This window comes from Heterodontus francisci, chromosome 35 (genome assembly GCF_036365525.1).
Source record: "Heterodontus francisci isolate sHetFra1 chromosome 35, sHetFra1.hap1, whole genome shotgun sequence".
NCBI lineage: Eukaryota > Metazoa > Chordata > Chondrichthyes > Heterodontiformes > Heterodontidae > Heterodontus > Heterodontus francisci.
Genome location: NC_090405.1, coordinates 28,832,281 through 28,845,827, shown reverse-complemented (window position 1 = coordinate 28,845,827; position 13,547 = coordinate 28,832,281). Strand labels below are relative to the sequence as shown.

General features: G+C 44.1%; 1 protein-coding gene across 1 annotated transcript in view; it reads left to right on the top strand.

Moving 5' to 3' along the window:
• The window catches only part of LOC137350519 (homeobox protein 4-like), a 73,030-nt gene extending 60,217 nt beyond the window's left edge, over positions 1 to 12,813 (top strand). Inside the window, exon 7 of the mRNA XM_068015181.1 lies at positions 11,884 to 12,813. Within this exon, the coding sequence (XP_067871282.1) occupies positions 11,884 to 12,813 (930 nt within the window). The remainder of the gene's footprint in view (positions 1 to 11,883) is intronic.
• Positions 12,814 to 13,547: the final 734 nt, after the last annotated feature.

Here is a 13,547-nt window from a genome sequence, read left to right as displayed (position 1 = left end):
CATTGTGAAATACTCCTTTAATAACAGGATAAACAGTGTGAAATGCTGCTTTAATAAGGAGGTAAAAAGAGTGAAATAAACCTCTAGTAACAGGATAAACAGTGTGAAATACCCTCTTAATGAAAGGGTAAACAGTGTGAAATACCCCTTTAATAAGAGGATAAACAGTGTGAAATACACCTTTAATAACAGGATAAATAGTGTGAAATACCGCTTTAATAACAGGATAGTGTGAATTACCCCTCTAATTGCAGGATAAACAGTGTGAAATACCCCTTTAATAACAGGATAAATAGTGTGAAATAACTCTTTAATAACAGGATAAGCAGTGTGAAATACCCCTCAAATAACAGGATAAACATTCTGAAATACCCCTCTAATAACAGGATAAACAGTGTGAAATACCCCTCTAATAACAGGATAAACATTCTGAAACACCCCTCAAATAACAGGATAAACATTCTGAAATACCTCTCTAATAACAGGATAAACAGTGTGAAATACCCCTCTAATCACAGGATAAACATTCTGAAATACCCCTCAAATAACAGGATAAACATTCTGAAATACCCCTCTAATAACAGGATAAACAGTGTGAAATACCCCTCAAATAACAGGATAAACAGTGTGAAATACCCCTCTCATAACAGGGTAAACAGCATTAAATACACCTTCAATAAAAGGTAAACATTGTGAAATACCTCTTTAATAAGTGGATAAATAGTGTTAAATACACCTTTAATAAAAGGTAAACAGTGTGAAATACCCTTTTAATAACAGGATAAAGAGTGAGAAAAGCCCCTTTATTAAGAGGATAAAAAAAGCAAAATACCACTTTAATAACATGGTGAACAGTGTGAAATACCCCTTTAATAACAGGATAAACAGTGTGAAATACCCCTCAAATGACGGGATAAACAGAGTGAAATACCCCTCTAATAACAGGATAAATAGTGTGAAATACCCCTCTAATAAAAGGATAAACAGTGTGAAATACCCCTTTAATAACAGGATAAACAGTATGAAATACCCCTCTAATGACAGGATAAACAGAGTGAAATACCCCTCAAATGACAGGATAAACAGATTGAAATACCCCTCTAATAACAGGATGAACAGTGTGAAATACTCCTTTAATAACAGGATAAACAGTGTGAAATGCTGCTTTAATAAGGACGTAAAAAGAGTGAAATAAACCTCTAGTAACAGGATAAACAGTGTGAAATACCCTCTTAATGAAAGGGTAAACAGTGTGAAATACCCCTTTAATAAGAGGATAAACAGTGTGAAATACCCCTCTAATAACAGGATAAACAGTGTGAAATACCCCTCTAATAACAGGATAAACATTCTGAAATACCCCTCAAATAACAGGATAAACATTCTGAAATACCTCTCTAATAACAGGATAAACAGTGTGAAATACCCCTCTAATAACAGGATAAACATTCTGAAATACCCCTCAAATAACAGGATAAACATTCTGAAATACCCCTCTAATAACAGGATAAACAGTGTGAAATACCCCTCTAATAACAGGATAAACATTCTGAAATACCCCTCAAATAACAGGATAAACAGTGTGAAATACCCCTCTCATAACAGGGTAAACAGCATTAAATACACCTTCAATAAAAGGTAAACATTGTGAAATACCTCTTTAATAAGAGGATAAATAGTGTTAAATACACCTTTAATAAAAGGTAAACAGTGTGAAATACCCTTTTAATAACAGGATAAAGAGTGAGAAAAGCCCCTTTATTAAGAGGATAAAAAAAGCAAAATACCACTTTAATAACATGGTGAACAGTGTGAAATACCCCTTTAATAAGACGATAAACAGTGAGAAATACACCTTTAATAAGAGGATAAACAGTGTGAAATACCCTCTCAATAACAGGGTAAATTGTGTGAAATACCCCTTTAATAAGAGGATATATAGTGTGAAATACCCACTTAATAAGAAGGTAAACAGTGTGAAATACCCCTTTAATAACAGGAGAAACAATGTAAAATATCCTCTTAATAGCAGGATAAACAGTGTGAAATAACGCTTTAATAAGACGATAAACAGTGTGAAATACCCCTTTAATAACAAGATAACCAGTGAAATACCCCTTTAATAACAGGGTAATCAGTGTGAAATTACCCTTTAATAACAGGATAAACAGTGAAATACTCCTTAAATAAACAGTGTAATCACTGTGAAATACCTCTTTAATAACAGGATAAACAGTTTGAAATACCCCTTTAATAAGATAAACAGTGAAATACCCCTTTAATAACAGGTAAACAGTGTGAAATACTCCTTAAATAAATAGGGTAATCAGTGTGAAATACCCCTTTAATAACAGGATAAACAGTGTGAAACACCCCTTTCAGGACTGGGTAAACAATCTATAATACATAAACTGGGACATACCTCTTTAACACTTAAAATAACAATGGCAGATTTCAAACCATGGAGGAATTCTCATTTTAGAATTTGTAAAGTTTAATTTTTGGAGATTATAGTACATGTGTAAATTAATTGTTATGGAACTTATTAAACAAATGAATTGTGCATACACTGAGATTTTTTTTGCTGACCTACATTGTACTGGTTTAATTAGTCTGATCCAGATTTGCTTTAGCATTCCTTTACATTATAACTTTCCTGTGTAGAGTATTTCAGATCCCCAGGCAGACTTCAAATGATTCAGATTGCTTCCTGTAACAGTCACAAATCCAATCAATTGAGATTTTGATGGAACTATGCGAATCTGCTCTGTACATACTCCACATTAGACCAGCTACTCGCTGCCTTTTTTGACAAGCTGTGTTAAAAATAAAAAGGTTCTTTGAAGTAGATTCTGCCCTTGATAATACTTGGACAGCTAATTTTAATGAGTTTTACATTTGCTGCACCTATCTCCGGTCTCTACTGAAATCTGCTACCAAAGAGAACTGCCCATTCTAGTTAAAGCAGGACTGCCTGTACTTAAAATTGCTCATAGTGTCCGTACTTCTGCAGCCCTCTCACCATCTCAGTGCCAATTTATTCAGAAGTAGATTTAAATACTTTTCAAAAATTACTAAATCCAACAATTCCTCCAATTATTAGAGCAATGATCCAGTTTTTAGACACCGTAATGTTCCACATTCTTACTCTAAAAGGCACATCAAGCTTTGTTATCTGTGCGTGTGTTACCGATGCTGGATTCTTTGGGGGGAATTCTATGCTGTCCCCCATAGCAGGTTTGGAGGTGGGAGAGCATAAAATCGGGTGGGATGATGCCAGGGGATGGAGGGGGTGGTGGGTGAATATATTCAAGATGATTTTTGATCTACAAAGGAGTCATAAGATCATAAGAACTAGGAGCAGGAGTAGGCCGTCCGGCCCATCGAGCCTGCTCCGCCATTCAATAAGATCATGGCTGATCTTGTCGTGGACTCAGATCCACTTACCCGCGCTCTCACCATATCCCTTAATTCCTTTATTGTTCAAAAAGGTATCTACCTTAGCTTTAAAGACGTTTACTGAAGAAGCGTCAACTACTTCACTGGGCAAGGAATTCCATAGATTAACAACCCTTTGGGTGAAGAAGTTCCTTCTTAATTCAGTCCTAAATCTGCTCCCTCTAATCTTGAGGCTATGCCCTCTTGTTCTAGCTTCACCTGCCAGTGGAAACATCCTCTCTACTTGTATCTTATCTATTCCCTTAATGTTTTTATATGTTTCTACAAGATCCCCCCTCATTCTTCTGAATTCCAATGAATATAATCCCAATCTACTCAGTCTCTCCTCATAAGCCAACCCCCTCAACTCCGGAATCAACCTAGTGAACCTCCTCTGCACCCTCTCCAGTGCCAGTATATCCTTTCTCAAGTAAGGAGACCAAAACTGCACACAGTACTCCAGGTGCGGCTTCACCAGTACCTTATACAGCTGCAACATAACCTCTCTGCTTTTAAACTCAATCCCTTTAGCAATGAAGGACAAAATTCCATTTGCCTTCCTAATTACTTGCTGTACCTGCGATTCATGCACAAGGACACCTAGGTCCCTCTGCATAGCAGCATGCTGCAACTTTTTACCATTCAAGTAATAATCCTTTTTACCGTTACTCCTACCGAAATGAATGACTTCACATTTATTAACATTGTATTCCATCTGCCAGACCTTTGCCCACTCACTCAATGTATCTATGTTCCTCTGCAAAGTTTCACAGTCATCTGCACACTTTGCTCTGCCACTCATCTTAGTGTCATCTGCAAACTTTGACACCCTACACGTGGTCCCCAACTCCAAATCATCTATATAAATTGTAAATAATTGCGGTCCCAACACCGATCCCTGAGGCACACCACTAGTGACTGATTGCCAACCAGAATAGCACTCCTTTATCCCCACTCTCTGCTTCCTGTTAGTCAACCAATCCTCTATCCATGCTAATACTTTACCCCTGACGCCATGCATCCTTATCTTATGCAGCAGCCTCTTGTGCGGCACCTTGTCGAAGGCCTTTTGGAAATCTAGGTACACCACATCCACTGGGTCCCCATTGTCCACCTTGCTCGTAATGTCATCATAGAATTCCAAAAGATTTGTCAAGCATGACCTGCCCTTCATGAACCCATGCTGTGTCTGCCCAACGGGACAATTTCTATCGAGATGCCCTGCTATTTCTTCCTTGATAATAGACTCAAGCATCTTCCCCACTACAGAGGTTAAGCTAATCGGTCTATAATTCCCCATCTTTTGTCTACCTCCCTTTTTAAACAGAGGCGTCACATCTGCTGTTTTCCAATCAACTGGGACTACCCCAGAGTCCAGCGAATTTTGGAAAATTACCGTCAGTGCACCTGCTATTTCTCCCGCCATCTCTTTTAGTACCCTGGGATGCATTCCATCAGGGCCAGGAGACTTATCAATCCTTAGCTCCATTAGCTTGCCCAACACTACCTCTTCCGTAATAATGATTGTTCCCAGGTCCTCACCTACGTTCGTCTCTTTGTCAATTACTGGCATGTTATTAATGTCCTCCACTGTGAAGACCGATACAAAATACCTGTTCAATGCCTCGGCCATTTCATCATATCCCATAACTAAATTCCCCTTCTCATCCTCTAAAGGACCAACGTTTACTTTGGCCACTCTTTCTCGTTTTATATATTTATAGAAACTTTTGCTATCTGTCTTTATATTCTGTGCTAGTTTTTTCTCATGTTCCAACTTACTATTCTTTATAGATCTTTTTGTAGCTTTCTGTTGACCTTTAAAGTTTTCCCAATCTTCTAGTTTCATGCTGCTTTTGGCCACTTTGTATGCCTTCTTTTTCAATTTGATAGCCTCCCTTATTTCCTTAGACACCCATGGCAGATTACCCCTTTTCTTCCAGTCCTTCCTTTTCACTGGAATATACTTTTGCTGAGCACTTTGAAAAATTGCTTTGAAAGTCCTCCACAGCTCGTCAACTGTCCCACCGTAAAATCTTTGTTTCCAGTCCACTTTAGCCAAGTCCTCCCTCATTCTATTGTAGTCCCCCTTGTTCCAGCACAGGACCCTGGTATTGGATTTTATCTTCACACTTTCCATCTGTATTCTAAATTCAACCATACTGTGATCACTCCTTCCAAGAGGATCCCTAACCATGAGGTCATTAATTATTCCTATCTCATTACACAGCACTAGATCTAGGATAGCTTGCTCCCTCGTCGGTTCCATTACATACTGTTCAAGAAAACTATCACGGATACACTCAACGAATTCCTCCTCAAGGCTACCCTGACTGAGCTGGTTCGACCAATCTACATGTAGATTAAAATCCCCCATGATAATTGCCGTACCATTTTTACAGGTATTAGTTATTTCTTTGTTTATTGCCCGCCCCAATGTGATGTTATTATTTGGTGGCCTATAGACTACGCCTATCAATGACTTTTTCTTCTTAGAGTTTCTAATTTCCACCCAAATGGATTCAACCTCATTCTCCATAGAACCTATATCATCTCTCAGCACCGCCCTGATGTCGTCCTTGAGTATCAGAGCTACACCACCTCCCTTAACTTCCTGTCCGTCCTTCCGAATAGTCTGGTACCCCTGGATATTTAACTCCCAGTCGTGACCAACCTGTAACCATGTCTCCGTAATGGCTACCAAATCATATTTATTCGCGATGATTTGTGCCGTTAACTCATCAACCTTGTTACGAATGCTACGAGCATTCAGGTAAAGTGCCTTTATGCTAGCTTTCTTACCCTCATGATTCCCAACATCTCTAATAATAATTCTTGAGTTATCCTTCCTTTCTGCTTCTTTCATCGTCTGCCTTGAACTTAAACCCTCCTGCACACATGTTAGCCTGCTGCTTACCTTTTTATTTATCATACTCCCTGTCAAAGGTTATGGAGTGGGGTGGGGGTGTGGCGCAGGCCGGAAAGTGGAATTAAGGCCACAATCAAATCAGCCATGATCTTGTTGCAAAAACAAGAAATGCTGGAGTCACTCAGCAGGTCTGGCAGCATCTGTGGAAAGAGAAGCAGAGTTAACGTTTTGGGTCAGTGACCCTTCTTCGGAACAGGTAGATTGATGAGGACGAGGTCAATAGGTTTGTCCCTCTTGTTGGTTCCCTCACCACCTGCCACAGACCTTGTTGAATAGCTTTGAGGGGCTGAATTGCCTACTCCTGCTCCTATTTTTTATGTTCTGATGAATGGCACATCTTTTGCCTTGTTGGGTGCAGGAAGGTTTGTTAGCATAGCATACACTTCCAGGCCAATTTCCATTTGCAAAATTGCTTTCTTGCTTTCAAGAGTTGCCTTATTCGGAGTCTTGACCTCTTCACTATAACCTTCGAGTTCAAAATTGTTATTAGCTCTGAAAAACATGTCCATTCTTTTAGTATACATAAATTAGCTCGAGGAACTCCTGCAGTGATGTCCTGGGACAGAGATGATTGACCTCCAACAACCACAACCATCTTCCTTTGTGCTAGGTATGACTCCAACCAATGGAGTGTCTTTCCCCTGATTCCCATTGAATCCAGTTTTGCTAGGGCTCCTTGATGCTACACTTTGTCAAATGCTGCCTTGATGTCAAGGGTAGTCACTCTCACGTCACCTCTGGAGTTCAGCTCTTTTGTTCATGTTTGCACCAGGTTGTAATGAGGTCCGGAGCTGAGTGGCCCTGGTGGAACCCAAACTGAGCATCAGAGAGCAGGTTATTGCTGAGCAAGTGCTGCTTGAAGGCACTGTCGACGATACCTTCCATCACTTTACTGATGATCGAGAGTAGACTGATAGGGCAGTATTTGGCGGGTTGGATTTATCCTGCTTTTTGTGCACAGGACATACCTGGGTAGATGCCAGTGTTGTAGCTGTACTGGAACAGATTGGCTAGGGGCATGGCTAGTTCTGGAGAACAAATCTTCTGTACTATTGCCGGCCGATAGCCTTTGCAGTATTCTATGCCTTCAGCTGTTTCTTGCTATCACGTGGAGTGAATTGGATTGCCTGAAGACTGACATCCGTGATGCTGGGGACCTCAGGAGGAGGCCGAGATGGATCATCCACTTGGCACTTCTAGCTGAAGATGGTTGCAATGCTTCAGCCTTGTCTTTTGTGCTGGGCTCCCCCATCGTTGAGGCTAAGGATATTTGTGCAGTCTCCTCCTCCTGTTAGTTGTTTAATTGCCCACCACCATTCACAATTGGATGTGGCAGGACTGCAGAGCTTAGATATGATCCATTGGTGTGTCTTGATGGTATTGGTAGAGTGGGGGATATGCCAGGCCATGAGGTTACAGTTTATGGTTGAGTACAATTCTGCTGCTGCTGACAGCCCACAGCGCCTCATGGATGCCCAGTTTTGCATTGCTCAATCTGTTCGAAATCTATCACATCAAGCATGGTGGTAGTCCACACAACACGATGGAGGGTATCCTCAATGTGAAGATGGGACTTCATCTCCACAAGGACTGTGCGATGGTCACTCGTACCAATACTGTCATGGACAGATGCATCTGTGACAGGTAGATTGATGAGGACGAGGTCAAATAGGTTTGTCCCTCTTGTTGGTTCCCTCACCACCTGCCACAGACCCAGTCTAGCAGCTTTGTCCTTTAGGACTCGGCCAGCTTGGTCAGTAGTGGTGCTTCCGAGCCATTCTTGGTGATGGACTTTGAAGTCCCCCACCCAGTGTGCATTTTGTGCCCTCGCTACCCTCAGTGTTACTTCCAATTAGTGTTAACGTGGAGGAGTAATGATTCATCAGCCAAGGGGGACAGTAGGTGGTAATCAGTAGGAGGTTTCCTGGTCAGTGTTTGACCTGATGCCATGAAACTTCATGGAGTCCGGAGTCAATGTTGAGGTCTCCCAGGGCAACTCACTCCCAACTGTATACCACTGTGCCACCGCCTCTGGTTGGTCTGTCCTGCTGGTGGGACAGGATATACCCGAGGATGGTGATGGTGGTGTCTGGGACATTGTAAGGTATGATTCGGTGAGTATGACTATGTCAGGCTGTTCCTTGACTAGTCTGTGGGACAGCTCTCCCAATTTTGGCACAAGCCCCCAGATGTTAGTAAGGAGGACTTTGCAGGGTCAACAGGGCTGGGTTTGCTGTTGTCATTTCCGGTGCCTAGGTCGATGCTGGTGGTCCGTCTGGTTTAATTCCTTTTCTTAGACTTTGTAGTGGTTTGATACAACTGCATGGCTTGCTAGGCCATTTCAGAGGGCAGTTAAGAGTCAACCATATTGTGGGTCGGGAGTCACATGTAGGCCGGACGAGGAGGGCAGATTTCCTTGCCTAAGGGACATTAGTGAACCAGATGGGCTTTTACAAAAATTGACAATGGTTTTAAGGTCATCTTTAGACAAGATTTTGATTCCAGATTTTTAAATTGAATTCAAATATCATCATCTGCCGTGGTGAGATTTGAACCATGGCCCAAAGCATTATCCTGGGCCTCCGGGTTACTAATCCAGTGACATTACCACTAGGCCACCATCTCCCCTGCTGATCTCCCTGATGCCCCTCGGCGACATTATCCAAATGCACAGGGCTATTTTTTACATCTATGCTGACGATACTCAGCTCTACCTCATCACTACCTCTCTTGACTCCTCCACTACACCTCTCCACTCCTCCACTACCACTATCCACTCCTCCACTATCTCTTGTCATTCCTCTACTACCTCTCTCCACTCCTCTACTACCTCGCTCCACTCCTCCGCTACCTCTATCCACTCCTCCACTACCTCTATCCACTCCTCCACTATCTCTCACCATTCCTCTACTACCTCTATCCACTCCTCCACTACATCTCTCCACTCCTCCACTATCTCTCGCCATTCCTCTACTACCTCTCTCCAATCTTCCACTAAATCGCTCCACTCCTCCACTACATCTTTCCACTCCTCCGCTACATCTCTCCACTCCTCCACTATCTCTCTCGACTCCTCTACTACCTCTCTCCACTCCTCCACTACCTCTCTCGACTCCTCCAATACATCTTTCCACTCCTCCGCTACATCTCTCCACTCCTCCACTATCTCTCTTGACTCCTCTACTACCTCTCTCCACTCCTCCACTACCTCTCTCGACTCCTCCAATACATCTCTCCACTCCTCCACTATCTCTCTCGACTCCTCTACTACCTCGCTCCACTCCTCCACTACCTCTATCCACTCCTCCACTACATCTCTCCACTCCTCCACTATCTCTCGCCATTCCTCTACTACCTCTCTCCATTCCTCTACTACCTCTCTCCACTCCTCCACTACCTCCCTCCACTCCTCCACTAAATCGCTCCACTCCTCCACTACCTCTCTCCACTCCTCCACTACATCTCTCCACTCCACTACTACCTCTCTCCACTCCTCCACTACCTCTCTCCACTCCTCCACTAAATCGCTCCACTCCACTACCTCTCTCGACTCCTCCACTACATCTCTCCACTCCTCCACTATCTCTCTCCACTCCTCTACTACCTCTCTCCACTCCTCCACTACCTCTATCCACTCCTCCACTACATCGCTCCACTCCTCTACTACCTCTCTCCACTCCTCCACTACCTCTCTCCACTCCTCCACTACATCTCTCCACTCCTCCACTACATCTCTCCACTCCTCTGCTACCTCTCTCCACTCCTCTACGACCTCTCTCCAATCTTCCACTAAATCGCTCCACTCCTCCGCTACCTCTCTCCACTCCTCCACTACCTCTCTCCACTCCTCCACTACATCTCTCCACTCGTCCACTACCTCTCTCCACTCCTCCACTACCTCTCTCCACTCCTCCACTACATCTCTCCACTCCTCCAATACATCTCTCCACTCCTCCACTACCTCTCTCCACCCCTCCACTACCTCTCTCCACTCCTCCACTACATTTCTCCACTCCTCCACTACCTCTCTCCACTCCTCCACTACATCTCTCCACTCCTCCACTACCTCTCTCCACTCCTCCACCACCTCTCTCCACTCCTCCACTACCTCTCTCCACTCCTCCACTACATCTCTCCACTCCTCCACTACCTCTCTCCACTCCTCCACTACCTCTCTCCACTCCTCCACTACATCTCTCCACTCCTCCACCACCTCTCTCCACTCCTCCACTACATCTCTCCACTCCTCCACTACCTCTCTCCACTCCTCCACTACATCTCTCCACTCCTCCACCACCTCTCTCCACTCCTCCACTACATCTCTCCACTCCTCCACTACCTCTCTCCACTCCTCCACTACCTCTCTCCACTCCTCCACCACCTCTCTCCACTCCTCCACTACCTCTCTCCACTCCTCCATTACATCTCTCCACTCCTCCACTACCTCTCTCCACTCCTCCACTACATCTCTCCACTCCTCCACCACCTCTCTCCACTCCTCCACTACCTCTCTCCACTCCTCCACTACATCTCTCCACTCCTCCACCACCTCTCTCCACTCCTCCACTACATCTCTCCACTCCTCCACTACCTCTCTCCACTCCTCCACTACATCTCTCCACTCCTCCACTACCTCTCTCCACTCCTCCACTACATCTCTCCACTCCTCCACTACCTCTCTCCACTCCTCCACTACATCTCTCCACTCCTCCACTACCTCTCTCCACTCCTCCACTACCTCTCTCCACTCCTCCACTACCTCTCTCCACTCCTCCACTACCTCTCTCCACTCCTCCATTACATCTCTCCACTCCTCCACTACCTCTCTCCACTCGTCCACCACCTCTCTCCACTCCTCCACTACCTCTCTCCACTCCTCCACTACCTCTCTCCACTCCTCCATTACATCTCTCCACTCCTCCACTACCTCTCTCCACTCGTCCACCACCTCTCTCCACTCCTCCACTACCTCTCTCCACTCCTCCACTATTGCTAAATTAACTGACAGCGAGTACACGATGAGCAGAAATTTCCACCAATTAAATATAGGGAAGACTGATGCCATTGTTTTCACTCCCCTCTCCAAACTTCTTTCCCTAGGTACTGACTCCATCCTTCTCCCTGGAAACAGTCTGAGATGAAGTCAGTCCGTTTGCAACCTGGAATCACATTTGACCCCAAGATGAGCTTCTGACCTCATATTCATGTCATCACTAAGACCATCTATTTCCACCTCCGTAACATTGCCTTTCCCACCTGTCTCAGCATATCTGCTGATGAAACCCTCATTCATGCCTTTGTTACCTCTAGACCTGACTATTTCAATGCACTCCTGGCTGGTCTCTCAAATTCTACTCTCCAAAAACTTGAGCTTATCCAAAACTCTGCTTCCTATGTGTAAATGCTGTGCTCACTGACATACATTGGCTCCTGGTCGAGCAATACCGGACCTTAAATTTCCCATCCTTGTTTTCAAATCCCTCCATGGCCTCGTTTCTGCTTATCTCTGTAATCAGAATGGCAACGAACCAGAACAAAGCTCCAAAAATGCCAAAACAGATCACCCATCACCCAGACTGAGTATCACGCACCCAGAACAGAGCATCAATTACTCGGAACAGAGCAACAATCACCCAGATCAAAGCAACAATCACCCAGAAAAGAGCAACAATCACCCAGAACAGAGCAACAATCGCCCAGAACAGAGCAACAATCACCCAGATCAGAGCGACAATCACCCAGAACAGAGCAACAATCACCCAGAACAGAGCAACAATCACCCAGATCAGAGCAACAGTCACCCAGAACTGAGCAACAATCACCCAGATCAGAGCACCAATCACCCAGAACTGAGCAACAATCACCCAGAACAGAGCAATGTTCACCCAGAACAGAGCAACAATCACCCAGATCAGAGCATCAATCACCCAGATCAAAGCAACAATCACCCAGAAAAGAGCAACAATCACCCAGATCAAAGCAGCAATCACCCAGAACAGAGCATCAATTACCCAGATCAGTGCAACAATCACCCAGAACTGAGCAACAATCACCCAGAACAGAGCAACAGTCACCCAGAACAGAGCAACAATCACCCAGAAAAGAGCAACAATCACCCAGATCAAAGCAACAATCACCCAGAACTGAGCAACAATCACCCAGAACAGAGCAACAGTCACCCAGAACAGAGCAACAATCACCCAGATGAGAGCAACAATCACCCAGAACTGAGCAACAATCACCCAGAACAGAGCAACAGTCACCCAGAACAGAGCAACAATCACCCAGAACTGAGCAACAATCACCCAGAACAGAGCAATGTTCACCCAGAACAAAGCAACAGTCACCTAGAACAGAGCTACAATCACCCAGAACAGAGCAACAATCACCCAGATCAGAGCAACAATCACCCAGATCAGAGCAGTGTTTCATGTCCAGAAGGATGAAATAACCCTTGTAAACCATTTCTCTCTTTCTCTTTGTGCTGTACATCTCAGTATCAAGTTGATCTCCCTGATCAGCAGCAACTGCTTCCCTCCATTCACTACACAGGCACTCATTAATTCTCATAACTGACACTGTTTCTCTCTGTGTGACAATTCCTGATTTCAACAGGCCATCCCTGCAAGGCTGGCTATTGGAGGGCATGGTTGCAACTAGAATCATGCTTCATAACCTCATTACGCAGCCCAGTACTGTCAGCAGAAGGCAGGTACAATCAAGCACAGGGCACCATGATGGATTGTGGAGCAAGTGATATCATCTCTCGGAGCAGAATGGGATTGTCTGCTCTATGAATCATCCAAAGTGCCGCATAACTCACCAATTGTACAGTCGCCTAATGTTGATGTTACCAGACGAGCCAGCCAGAAGTCGTGAGGTCAAATCCCATCCTGGTAATTTGCAAATTGAAGTCAATAAATCTGCTAATTTGTTGAACAGTACCAGAAGCAGCCCCATGGAAGCTTTGGGGTCTGGTATATATGTGACTCCAGTCCCACACTCTATTGTAACTCTTAATGCTCTCTGAGGTAGACTAACAAGCCAGATCTATTGGCAATGACCGAGACATCGTAACAGAATAAGACGAAATCTGTCCTCAGCCCAGTGAACCTCTTCAGCAGAATCCCCGTCACTGGCATTCAATCTTACAGCATAGAGGAGACCTTTCAGCTCATTA